This window comes from Castanea sativa, chromosome 3, assembly GCF_040712315.1.
Source record: "Castanea sativa cultivar Marrone di Chiusa Pesio chromosome 3, ASM4071231v1".
Taxonomy (NCBI): Eukaryota; Viridiplantae; Streptophyta; class Magnoliopsida; order Fagales; family Fagaceae; genus Castanea; species Castanea sativa.
This window is the reverse complement of record NC_134015.1, coordinates 613,593-627,393: the sequence shown is the minus strand read 5'-3', so window position 1 is coordinate 627,393 and position 13,801 is coordinate 613,593. Positions and strand designations below refer to the sequence as shown.

At 33.0% G+C, this 13,801-nt stretch overlaps 1 protein-coding gene across 1 annotated transcript; it reads right to left on the bottom strand.

The window, feature by feature from the left end:
- Positions 1-256: 256 nt before the first annotated feature.
- LOC142629817 (uncharacterized) lies at positions 257-4,707 on the bottom strand. The gene is made up of 8 exons (XM_075803852.1): positions 4,643-4,707; positions 3,608-3,649; positions 3,147-3,342; positions 2,585-2,739; positions 2,170-2,313; positions 1,965-2,068; positions 1,660-1,816; positions 257-538 (listed from the first exon to the last, which is right to left on the bottom strand). The coding sequence occupies exons 2-8, from the start codon at positions 3,644-3,646 to the stop codon at positions 455-457; spliced, it is 879 nt and encodes a 292-aa protein (XP_075659967.1). The 5' UTR covers positions 3,647-3,649; positions 4,643-4,707; the 3' UTR covers positions 257-454.
- Between the last annotated feature and the right edge of the window lie 9,094 nt (positions 4,708-13,801).

The window sequence follows — 13,801 nt, the reverse complement described above, 5'->3', positions numbered from 1 at the left end:
GAAGTGACAAGATTTTGCAGGTACATTTTATCCCAACCCTAATCACTTCGCCTACAACTTCTCCCCTGTAATATTGAACAAAAAGTTGGGATCGCCAGTTGTTGCCAAAAATAAAAATTCTAATATATGAAGGTACCTATACAACTGAGGGAGCCACCCATGTGTGGTTGCAGTCCTGATTTTCATGTGTAAGTTGTGCATAATAGAATATACCCCTCTTCAAAAAATGTAAAAAGTCCTACATTCAACATAGAAATTTTCTGAATAAATCATTTGCACTTATCAATGCTCTTAAAATTTCATCATAAAAAATGTGTTTTATTTGACCCCTAACCATACAAGTGCAAAAAACTGTGGGCATGAGTCACATCATAAACTACATAAACATTAAACAGAAGGCAGTGCTAGCAATACATAAAGTACAATGCTGATGCTGAGCTGCAAGGATAACATTTCACTTTTCTTCGTCACTATCATTGCCAAAAACTGATGCAACAGCTACTTTTGGTTTTTTCTTTGCAGCGCTACCAAATGAGCTCTGTTAAAAATAAAAACCAATGAATTAGTAGGAAGACAATATTTGTTAACCAGAGTTGCTACTACTCCCTATACCAAATTTCAAATATTTTTGCATTGTTAACAAACACAAAGTCTCCAATTTCCATTGAACTAGAATGAACCAAAGAGGTGCAGGAGGTATGTCACAACTCACAAGCTACATAATAAAGGTTGGGTATTAAAAACAATGGTTGTGACAAGTGGAAACAGTTCCCTTATGCCACATGTATAATAAAAGAGCCTTCACCGCACCATACATACATTAAATCACATTACATATAACTAGCCTCCTCATCACACGCACTTGGAATGAGCAATGAGGCTTTTTTTTTTTGGTCTAGTGTCATAATTTTCTTTTTTTAATTTTGGATAAGTTTGTTTTGAAGACATGGATTAGTAGGAGATTGTTCTATTTTGTAAGCATTTTAAGTAGAGTTGAAGATGTATTTTTACCAGGTTGTTCCCAAGTTTTTCCCTGTTAAACATAATATTTAAGAGTACTTTTGAACCACATAAAAGTCTAGTTGAAAGAGGAGAATCCTTTTATATATAGTATAAATAAAAGTTGGTGGGTTCCAATTAGCTCAACTGGAAAAATCTTTGATGATTGTATAAGAGATTTGAGGTTCAATCTCCGCCTACACCAAAAACTTATTGGTGTCTTGGTCTGATGATAATAAGTTATCATCAGGAGCAGATATCAAAAGTTGAAACTCTCAAAAAAAGTACAGATAAAAGTTGGGCAGAAGTCATGATTGTGACAATTGACAAGTGGATATCCTCCCCATATTATACACTCTAAAGTAAGTTGATATTGGTCTAAAAGGAAGGCTGTGAGACACAACTGACAAGATGTGTCCCAGACATTGCAGCATTAACCAGACATTGAAGAATTAAATAATCTGGCACCTGATTACAGTTGTATGTATAACTTCATGCATGAATATTATGTATGTACAGTTGCATGGGACGTCATCCTTTTTAACCATACTCCATGGCATCAAGGACTCCAAAACTAAAAGGATACAGCATTGCAAATTCAAGGTCCTAAAATTAGATTGGATATCAGAGAGGAGAGAGAGAGAGAGAGATTGGGCACACCTTGGAGGTACCACCTTTAGAAGAAAAACCAAACTTCAACACCTTCCGCGGTTCCTGATCTGTAAGTGCAGTAGCAACTTTCACTTCAGTGGGAACTGGAGCAGACCCAGAATCTTCCTGTTGCTGTTGCAGCTGCTGCTGCTTACGAGCATTCTCTCTAATTGGCCAAAAAAAAACAGAGAGGATTAGGCTCTAGAATGACATGTGAACCCCCAACTCCCCCTATACAACACCTAAACCCCCCCCCCCCCCCCCCACAAAAAAAGAAAAAAGGCAAGGCATAGCTTGGGTGAAGGAATAAATACATCTGAGCAAACTTAGCCATTTCTCTCTCCTGACGTTGCTGTTCTCGTTTTTGCCTATCATCCCGACTGCTTGTACCATGCATTTCTCTCATTTCTTTAAAACGCTGAAAATCTCATCCAAGGGTGTAGCAATTTAGACAAAGTTATCATAAACATCAAAATTAAGTGTCAAAAGTCAATGTAAAGGTCAAAGTAAAACACTTACCTTTCTGTGATTGTGATCATATGAGCTAAGGTGAGCCTCGAATTCCATAGCCAATTTGTATTGCTTGTTGCATAGATCACAATAGAACACCTTGCGTATTTCTTTCACCTCAATTTGAATTTTCTGCTCACGCTCTGCTAACACCTGGATTTTCATAATGTGCACGAAGCAGGCAGTAGAAGCCACCAGGTAATAAAAACTGCAGGAAATTCTCAAGACCTTCCAAAGTTGATGGTCCCCTATGATATACCATTCCCGTCAAAAGACATACATATATGCTATATGCAGCCTTCTGCTATTTGATTTGGGTTTCAGAAGAAGTAAAGTATCAACCACAATACTAACTAATAATTGAACATTTTGGAGCAACTACGAGTTTTTTTTTTTATGGGCAACTACAATTTAAAAGGCATACCTCCCTCTTCTTTGCATGTTCTTCAGTCTCCTCCACCTCAACATCGAGCTTTCTCCGCTGGATATTTTCTTCTGCAGTAAAAAAATCATCTTGCTCTTGTTTTCCAACACCTAATTTTGGATCTCTGATCCCAGATCTTATTGGCTCAATTATTCCTGCAACGAAGGAATGTACAAATTTTATCAATCATACTAATTAATGAATGGATGAGTTAGATATTTGCAAAAAATGGAGAAAAATAAAACAAAAAACACTGATTCCTAAGCTTATAGGCAGCAAATATTATGTAAAATTGTAAACCAGTCATCAGGCAATGAAAAAAAAATATTAGCAATGATGGGAAGTAGTCGAAAATTCAAACTTAAAAGCATGTGCAACATAGATTAAAATAATAATATGAGTGAGTTTATGGCTCAATTTTAGCATTGCAGGAACTTTAAAGAGATGTTAGTTGCAGAAAAAGGATAAAAGATTCGAGAGTCAATGATCAAGGAATAAAATAAAATTACATACTACAAGAATTAACTATAGTATGATTAAGAGCATTTCACTGGAACCACACCTTGCTCATCCTTCCCAAGACCTTTCCCCTTCCATCCCATTTTTTGAAGAAGCCTAAAACCAATATTAGATGATGTCAACTGCGTGTCCAATGAAGCTTGTTCCACATTATCCAGATCTACATTTTCTGTAAGCCTGTGATTGATTGGCAAACGAAAATCATCTGCCAAATCTTCAATAAGGGAGTCCCGATAAGCCTATAGCACAAAATGCAGATAACAAACCTCAACAAAATTGGTGATCACAAGTTTCTTATATTTTCATAGTCTTGTCAAAGAAGTAATTAAATATTTATTGCAAACAAGATTTAGCATAAACAAGATTTAGCATAAATTGAGACAAATCTTGAAAATAGTTTAACAAATGATTCTGACGTCACAAAGTACATATTTTGAAATAATTTCCTTAAAAAATAAATATTTCGCTTGGGCAACAAATCTGACAGTTTTACAGATTGCATACCTGCTCCTTTTCATGGTGCTGTTTATCTCGAGCACTCATTTCCTGTCAGGCATTAAAGTCAATTTTAAATCGCCAATATGATAAGTGCAAAAAACAAGGTTCAATATTCCAAAAGAGATTTTTATGACAAAGTTCAGAAAGAAAAATCATCAATGTGAAGGGAAAAAAAAAATATAGAATTACTAGGCTCACTACATGCACATTCTTTTTCACACTCAAGACTCAGGATAACAAAACTACATTTCTTAAATCTTAAAATATATTCACTAAGTCACCATCTTCCCAGAGTGCACCCAAAAATATCAACAAGGTGGGACCTTTACAATCACTTTCAACAGTTTCTAATCTATTCAGAAAATGGGTGTTTTCAAGAAAACCAAATTTCTCATCTAGGAGATGATTTAGGGTGCGTTTGTATAAACTGTTAGAAAACAATGTTTTGAGTTTCAAATGAGCGTATGTAAAAAAAGCTATGACGAGTTGTGGTTGTAAAACAGAGTTCAGGGTTTTAAAAACGCTCTTTTAAGCTCCTAAAAACGCCTAACCAAAGACCCTTACTGCTACATGTAAACCCAGCTTAGAGCTTACACACACACACACACACACACACAAAGAATACTAAACAAATTTATTCAATTCAAAGTCACTAAATTTCCAATGTTTTTGGCCAAATTGAGAAATGGGTCTCAACAAAAATCAGATTTCCAACTGGGAAAGAGCTTCTATACATAAACATGATACAAATTCTTCACCTTTACCAACATAAACAACCTAAAAACTATCTGAAACAAAAAACCAATCCAAAAACTAATATAATTTCAATGAAATTAAGCCAAAACCCAATACAATAATAATAATACATCTACACCTAATTCATAAGAATGACAAAGTTAATCGTAGACCAAAAAGTAAACCCTAGATTAAGGTCTAAAAAGGGTATGATTAACTAGTAAAGTGAGAGTAAATTGAGATTTTTTACTTAATTAGAGATTAAATTAAGCATACAGGAAAAAAATCATAGATTAAGAAACTCACCTAAAAGTGTTTTCAGAAATCAAAACGACTCTGCTTTCCGATCTCAACCTTGCTCTGTTTTTTTCGGGTGTGAGAAGATCTACTTCGTCTTCATATAGAGAATGATGGAGACTTTGGGCTGGACAGACTGGCCCAATTATTTAATGGGTCCATTTTGAAATATTTTGGGCTAAACTTTTTCTTTTCTGAGAAGATGTTTTGGGCTGATACGACTTGATCAGTGTTGGGCTTGGAAATTTTTTCTTCTTCTTTACAGAGAAATAGGACATTCATAATGTCTTGCTAAATGGTTTTATTCAATACACTCTTAACGATGAATAGAAAAACTCTCACTTGTATTGCGAAGTAATAAAAGTAAATAAATAAATACCATTTTAATTAAATGCTGTGTGACTCAAAAAAATTAAAATGATTGATTTCAATAAATAATTTTTTTAAAAAGAAAAATATAACCTTAACCAAGTAGTTTATGTTTTATACTTTTATTTTATCTTTTAAAAATGCACTTTGATACTTGTTAATCAAACTCATGGTTGTTGCCAACTCACCCCCATCCCCTTATTCTCTGTTATGTTAATGACAGTAGGGTTTTTTTTTTTTTTTTCTCTCTAAATAAGTGTTATATGTCATGATCATGCTAAAAACTATTTGGAGAATCTAAAGGATGTGTGTGGCTAACTAAGGAGACGTAAGTGGTAGAATAAGGAGCATTAAGCAACACACACATGAGAGAGAAAGAAGGAAAGAGTTTCTAATACAAAGGTAGTCCAATGTAAAGCTTGTGATAACTTATGTAGCAAGTTATCACAAGCTTTAGATTTAAAGTTGAAAATATAATGAATATATAATATATTTATATTGTTAAAAAAAAAATCAGGAGGGCCATGGCTCCCGTAGTCTTGCCTTAGGTCCATCTCTACAAGGGAGTAGATAATTAATACAAATTTAATGAATTTATGATATTTTTAGCATCATTCTAATTAAATGCAACGTTAGTGGAGAGATTTGCAAATCTAAAGTGAATGTTTTCCATGTGGGTGGGCTAATTTATTAAGCATGAGGTTTTGGTCACGTGAACAAAACAGAGAAATAAAAGACAGAACTTGTAAAAATTCAACAATATATGGAACAATAACTTGAAAAAATAGGCTGCATTTGTTTGACTAGAGTAGATCAAAATCACATTATCTTACCTTTTTCTTTTTCTACTTTTATATAGGAAAAAAATACTCTCCATATAAATTAAAAAGAGATTTTTTTTTTTATTTTTTATTTTTAACAAAATTCTATTTAAAAAGAGCATTACCCTTTTCTCTTCCTTTTCATTTATGAAAATTTTAATGTTAACGGACAAGTAGTCACCAAGTCTATCTCTCATATGAGACATATTATTTATGATAGGATCGCAAATCACTATCTGCTTGATTGTTGCATATCATTATTCCATGGTGAGATCGAGTCGCTTATCTATCTACTACTCAAATTCTAGATATCACAAAATCACAAATACAATATTCAATGAAGCCTAAAGCACCAATTAATGTTCTAGAACGCTTTTATTAAACAATAAATATGCGACCTAACTTTATACCGCTAACGGATCAGACTCATCACTTTGATATATACCAAGTTATGGAGATTGGAGGAGATTGCATAATTAAAGAATTAACCAATGCGTGTATAGAACTAATCACTACATAATTTGCAGGCCCACACTTCAATCATATAATCGACTATGCAATTCTAATTGTCACACACCATATTCGTTTCATAGAATATTAACATTATAAACTTTTCAATTGATTATTGTGAAAACAGCAAGAAATACATTATCTTAGTTACTTATAAAACTAGTTAAGGGCAAGAAGGAATAGGATTAAGGTTCCGTGCGTAAGATTGCAAGTTTGGCATGCATATTCTAGCCCTTAAATAATAAGATTTCAAAGATAACTTAATGGTAGACAACTTGCTTGCAATGCCTGAATTGATGGAAACTAGGATTGTATACAATTTTCTAACACCTTTAAATGCTACAATCAGTGCTTGACACCAATAAAGAATTTTGAAAACTTTGATGATATGGGTGCATGACAGTCAATTTTTTGAAAGTCTAAAGTTCTAGTGGCAATATTTCAATGGTGGCAACTATTTAAAACTATTGTGATTGAAGAGAAGCTTCTCAAGAAGAAAAGGGAAGCCAACTTTTGTTATTAAAAAACCCTAAACCTTATCAACCAGTGCAGTGCAGTGCATGAACGAAAAAATATCCACAACCGAACATAAGCCTCTTTTATGATTGTATACATTCTCAATCCTTTAGTTTAGATACGAATACTTTATCTGTTTCTTTTCAGCCATGTATAAAAAACTATGTTCCTTTAAAATTATTGTGGGTGGGGAAAAGCACATGTTTAGCTTAATTGTTATTAGGGAGAGGGTTAATCATCAATAAAAACATGTTTCATCTCACAAACATAAGTATATTGCTTAGTGAATTATATAATTAAATAGAGATACGATATAGTTAGAATCCAATCATATATATAATACAACTTGTAGCTAGGTTGTTTTATAAAAGACTTAACATGTTTTCGTAGTGTCAATATCATAGGCAGTATCTTGCTAGTTTATTAAAAACACTTCGTAAAATAAACGCTAAAACTCTTAGATATTATCCATAATTTAATGTAAATTTGTAAAAATCATATAACAACTTCTTGCACTTCTATCGTTAATTAATATTATTTGTCTCTCGTGGTATGCCACACTCTATAATGTAGTGAAAATGATTCCCAGAAAGAATCACTTTGATATAATAATTTGGAAAAGAAAGAATTATGATGTGTTTAAAAAGTTAAAAACATGAAGTAATGAAAAATTATAATCAGGTAGGTCCAACCAAAAGGGTTCGAAAAGATAAAGTGGCAGTGAAGCAAAGTTTTTGCATTCAAAGGTGAAGAAAAGACTTATAGTGGGACAACGAAAAACCCCCCCAACAAAGGCTGTTAACTTTGAAATAATATGGACCACTGAAAAAATATGCTCTTCTTGAGTTTGAATTCTACTGCCTAAGGTTTCCTTTTCATACAATACCAAACTCCATCTCATCTTAGCCATACAAAATTAGGTTTGCATTATTGAATTTTCAAGATTCCCCAATGTACCTACCATTGGATCAACATAACAAAATGAAGTGTACCTTCTCCTAGCTTATAAAAACACCAAGCCTCCCTGCATAGAAACCCAAGTGTACGCATTCAATACAGTTTCTTCTCACTTGAATCAAAGCTAAGCTTAGCTTAGCTGTGCCATTAGCCTAACCTAGAGTCATGGGCAACAACAGGCAGAGAAGATCTTCATTTTTCTCCTGCTTTAACATCTTCAAATCTAAGAGGCCTCTAGGAGGGGACGATTCATTTGATGATACAGTGCACCCAAAAAGGATATATCCAAGTGATTATGACAGGAGCCATGGTCTTGTAGCAGACCGCAAAGTTGACACTAAAGCTACAGATTACATTAACCAGTTCCGCGAAAGAAATATCAGGGCATCATGATCCAATGCCAAATTTTCACTCTTTATCCTGCAGCTCCAAAGGCTTGAGAAGTTGAGATATATCAAGAGATGTGTCTACTTTTACTGTTTCTTAATACTGTAATATAATCTTATATATTCTTGAGTGTTGCTTTTAGTCGATTGTGGGAATCAAAATAGTTTTGGTGAAATAAATAAAATGAAATTTTGTTTGTGCTCAAGCTTTTTGTGTTTTCCACTATACAGATTGTTGTGCTCTCTTGTTCTTTCAATAGTGTATGTCTCACTGGCTTTAAAACCTTGGGATGACTATCATGGCCTAGCCAGATCACTCTAGTTATCGCAAGAACCAAGGAGCTCGCTAGCTAAATTCAGTAAAAATGCAGAATATATATACAACTTGGTAATTATATTATTATTCATTTTCAAGGGTGAACGTGCCATAGATTCCCCTCATAAATTGGTAAGTTTAAGGACAATTTTAGAAAACATATATATGGATGGCCTCTCCTCATAAATTTATCTATTACTCATATAGCCCAATAATCTTTAATTATTAAAAATTTTGTTCTCTAATTTTTGTAAATTAGCTAGCCCTCCCAATTCTTTAGTCCTGGTTCCTCTACTATTCATGTTATTTGTCTCTCATAGTATGGTACACCATACATGTAGCGAAAATTAAAAGGATGGTCTATTGAGTTACTGTAACACTAGACTGACAAAAAGTTTTCAGACCATACAGGTGGTACGGTAATTTGAAAAAAGAACTGTGAAGAGATGCTCTAGTGACTAAAGTAATGAAGAATTTCCAGCATCCAGCTGTAAAAATGATTTGGAAAAGAAAGAACTAGCTAGGGAGGAGAATGAAGGCCAAATGTGTAAAAAAATTAAAGTTAGAATAAATTAATGTTGGAGAATGTTAACCAGCACCGCCGTGCTGGTTAAGGGCAGAAAAAACAAAAAAAATATGTCAGAAAAAGTTATAAAAAAAAAATTCTAAATAATACTACAAAACTGAAAAAAATGATATGAATAGTAAGAAAGGACAAAATTTGTGTCAGAAAAAGTAAAAGAATTTTGTGGTTAACGGGCACCCGGTGCCCGTTAACACAACCCAATAATGTTTACACTCTCAAGTATTCGGGTGCCCGTTAACACAACCCAATAATGTTTACACTATCAAGTATTTACAACAATATCATTGTACTCCTTTCATCAACATCAGTTAGAAACTTAGAATTTTATCATCAACATGAAAAAAAAAAATGTAGTTTTGGATAGAAAAAAATAGATAAATGATGTTTTTTAGGTAGGTTAGCAACGAAAATTTGATGAGCACATTAATATTATTGTACTAGTCAAAGTGTGTAAATAGCAAATTTTAAAATTTGATAGACCAATTTAGAAGCAACCATAAACTTAGAGGGTTTAAAGTGCATTTTTGTTAAAAATTAAAATCAGGTAGGTCTATATTAAAGTGCTAGGATTTAGTTTTGTGTTGGGTGAATTCTTTTGACAAAAGTTCAAAAACTTGTGTCAATGAGGGTTGTAATTATTACACCTTAGTTTAGGTAAAGTGTTCATTAATTGGAGGTTACTTAAAGATCTCAAGTTGAGGAAGGCTCGCTCAAGTGAACTTAGAGTGTGTTTGTTTGGAAGGATTTTAGGGAGGATGGAAAATTTAGGAGAGAAAAGTGAGAGAAAGAAGTTTTAGTGGGTGTTTGGTTGGAAGGGGAATAGAAAATTTTAAGCTCGGGTGTTTACACTCCGGGCCCACCAAAAAGTTTTCTGTCATAATGGGGAGTAAACTGAGAAGACCAGCCCCAAAATGGATGAAAATGTCCATGTGCACTTGCACATGGGTTTCATCCACATTAGTTGCTCCCCCCCCCCCTTTTTTTCTTCGTCAAGTTACTTTATTTACCATTTTTTCTTTTCTTTGTCTACTTGCACATACACAATTGTTTTTGCTAAAAGAATGTGTTACTTTTTTGGTTTACTTAACTTTAAGTACTCTCTGATGCATGACTTTCAAACTAAGGATTTCGTATCATAGAACATCTCATTTCCTTTTGTTTTTCTTTATAGAGAAATAGTGCCCCAAAATTTTTTTTTGGAGACATACTCTTGCTAACTCACCCCACCCACCCCATTTTCTCTGTTTTGTTAATGATTGTAGTTTTATTTTTTTTGGTGTGTATGTGCGTGCTGAGAAAAATGTTATTTGTTATGATCATGCTAGAAGTGACTTACATGAAAGGGAATATATACAAAATTCTCAAATCTATGAGATGCAAAAATTAAGAAAAAAAATATCAAAAAAAATAATCTTAAGAGACAACATTTACGTGGTTCAGCAGTTTGCTTACATCCACAGTGTTGCAAGGATTTCACTATTTACTGGAAAAAATACAAGATGTGGCAGTACATTTTTCTCTCTCAAAACAATACCAAAACCCTAATCTCTATGGACTAAGCCTAAAAAAATATCTCATTAAAAACCATAGCACTTTTATTTTAGGTCAGGTCATAATCTAGATTAAACACAACTAGACTCTACAAATCCCAACACTACAATCAATAACACTTAAGCATATCTATTAAGAAGCAAGCAGATGTGCTAATTTTTTGCCCAATAAGGAAGTTACTCGACTAGAATAAAAAGTGTATTATGGGATTTATGGCACATCGCCTATATTTTTCCTTAACGTACTATTTACTTTGGGACATGTTAGGGTTTCTTACTTTGTATATGACTCAAAAAATTACTCCTTTTTTGGAATATTTTTATGAGTATAAAACTCATTTCTTTCACTAAAAAAGGATTTAATAATGAGGCTGCATTATTATTATTTTTTAATAAATAAGGATTATTATATTAATGAAGAGAAAATGAGGGCTTAAAAGCATCTCTAGAGCTCGGGGAAAAGACCCAAGCAAGAAGAGAAAAGATATTTATGGGCCCATTCCACAGGAAAGCCGCATATATGCAAGACATTTACAAAAAAAGTAAATACCCTTATTAAAACCTTTTTTCATAAATGCATAGTGATTGACTAATTGTAGAGATGGGGGATTTGAACCATGCGTGTCTTCATTGGAAACATCAAGAGATACCCTTACTAAAGATGGTTGTTGATAATTCTCATGTTTCATTATTTATGTAACCCTCTAGCTTATGTTCTAGGAGCTTTAAATTTTTCATTGTTTTGATACCATGTGTGCTGGCATTGTTTATTGTTAATTTTATTTCTTTTTCCTTTGCTACCCAAATAAATAAATAAATAAAATTAGTTAGGCAATATTTGAGTTACATCACACTTCTAACAATGACCTTAAGTTGACCTGCAACAAAACAACAAAAAGTGATTCTCAAAATGTTACAAATTTTACTACATAGATCTACAATCTTATATATATGTTAGTTTTTAAACACTTAATAAAAAAGGAATTATAAATTTTATTTATTATGTTGTTAATATGATACCAATCATATTTATTCAATTTGTAAATTTTTTATAGTGTGAAATTGTAATAACTTTAGTATTTTAAGAAGATAATTTCTCCCTTAAAAAAAAAAAAGATAATTCGTGCTATGTAGTAAGGAGATTTAAAAGAGCATTACCCTTTTCTCTTTCCTTTCTCAAAAAATTTAATTTTAGGAAAATTATTAGTTTACATGTTACTATTCATGTAAATTAGTAGACAATTGCCAAGTAGACACTAAGTTTACGGTCAAGAAAGACATATCAGTGAGAAAATAGGAAAGTAATGGACCACAGAAAAAATATGCTCTTCTTGGGTTTTTGTTTTTTAATTTTTTGTTGAGAAAAAAGCTCTTTCTTGAGTTCTACCATCTCAGGTTGCCTATTTTGCTTTTGGAGATTCCCCATAAACCTACGCCCTTGCATTAACAAAACAAATTGAAGTGCACCATCTCCTAGTATATAAAAAACCACCAAGCCTAGCTCCCTGCATTGAAATCCAAGTTTCTTCTCACTTGAATTAAAACTAGCTTAGCTGTGCCATTAGCCTAACACCTAGAGTCATGAGCAACAACAAGCAGAGAAGATTTTCATTCTTCTCTTTCTTGAACATCTTCAAAGCTAAGAGGTCTGGACCTGGAGGAGGGGACGATTCATTGAATGATGCAGTGCACTCAACTAAAATATATCCACTAAGTGATTATCACAGGAGCCATCCAGTGCAAGGGAGAACCCAACCTTTGTCTGCTGAGACTTGGCTTGTGTCCAGTACTTCAGTGCACTGTTCTTGTGAAGATGCTGATACTGGAGCTGACCCCAACATTAACACTAAAGCTACAGATTTCATCAAGGAAAGAAAATTCAAGACGTCAGAATCCATTGCCAAATAGATGTCACAGTTTATCCTGCTTCTGGAAAGGCTTGAGAAGTTGAGATAGATCAAGGGATGTGTTTACTTTTATTAATTGTTTCTTTATACTGTAATAGAATCTATACTTGAGTGTTGCTTATCTCTAGTTGATTGTGTGCATCCAATTAGTTTTGTTGAAATAAATAATATGAAATTTATTTTTGTGCACAAGCTTTTGGTGTTTTCCAATATACAGATTGTTGTGCTTTATTCATTCAATGGTGTATGTCTCACTGGCTTTAAAACCTTGAGATGACTATCATGGCCTAGCATTCTTGTCATTTCAGTATACTGTTACAAGAACTAAGGAGCTTGCTAGCTCAAGTTATTACAAATGGCGGAACATGCATACAACTTGGTAATTCTATTATTATTCATTTTCAAGGGTGAAGTGCTATGGATTCCCCTTACGTTTAAGGACAATTTTAGAATATATATATTATATGGATGGTCTCCCCTCATAAATTTGTCTATTACGCATATATATATATATATATAACCCAATAATCTTTAATTATAAGTTTTTTTTTTCTCTAATTTTATAAATTAGCCAGCCCCTCCCAATTCTTTTGTCCTGGTTCCGCTACTATTCATGTTACATGCATGTAGCGAAAACTAAAAGGATGGTCTATTGAGTTTACTGTAATTCTAGAATAACAAAAAGTTTTAGACCATCCAGACGCCATGATATTTTGGAAAAAAATTGTTTATATTATGATACCGTAAATCATTCAAGTGGTATAACTATCGTTCAGGTGTGGGACACTATAGTGAAAAGATGCTCTAGACTCTAGTAATAAGTGACTATATATAACACTAAAGTAATAAATAATTCCAGCACCACTTTGGCTAAATAATTTGGAAAAGAAAGGAATAGGGAGGAGAATGAAGGCCAGAGGTGTAAAAAACAGTTAGACAAAATACTGTTTAAACTCATTTGAAATCGTTTTTAAATCGTTTTGTTGAAATACCGTTGATTTTGATTTATCAAAAATAAATAAATAAATGATATCGTTTTTAGGTAGGTTAGCAGAGAAAATTGTGATGAGCACATTAATATTGTTGTAACAATCAAGTGTATAAATTGCAAATTTTGAAATTTGAGAGACCAATTTAGAAGCAACCATAAACTAATTAGATGTTTATAGTGCATTTCGCCAAAAAGTTAAAAATTCCATATCAAGGTGCTTGGATATAGATTTGTGTTGGCAAATCCTTGTGTAAAGACT

Bases quoted from the DNA above. Each gene is read 5' to 3' on its own strand.
- LOC142629817 (XM_075803852.1), bottom strand. From the start codon at position 3,646: ATGAGTGCTCGAGATAAACAGCACCATGAAAAGGAGCAG. The intron at 2,314-2,584 runs GTATGCCTTTTA...ATGAAAATCCAG, and splicing joins AACATGCAAAGAAGAGGGAG to GTGTTAGCAGAGCGTGAGCA. The intron at 2,069-2,169 runs GTAAGTGTTTTA...TGAGATTTTCAG, and splicing joins ATGATCACAATCACAGAAAG to CGTTTTAAAGAAATGAGAGA.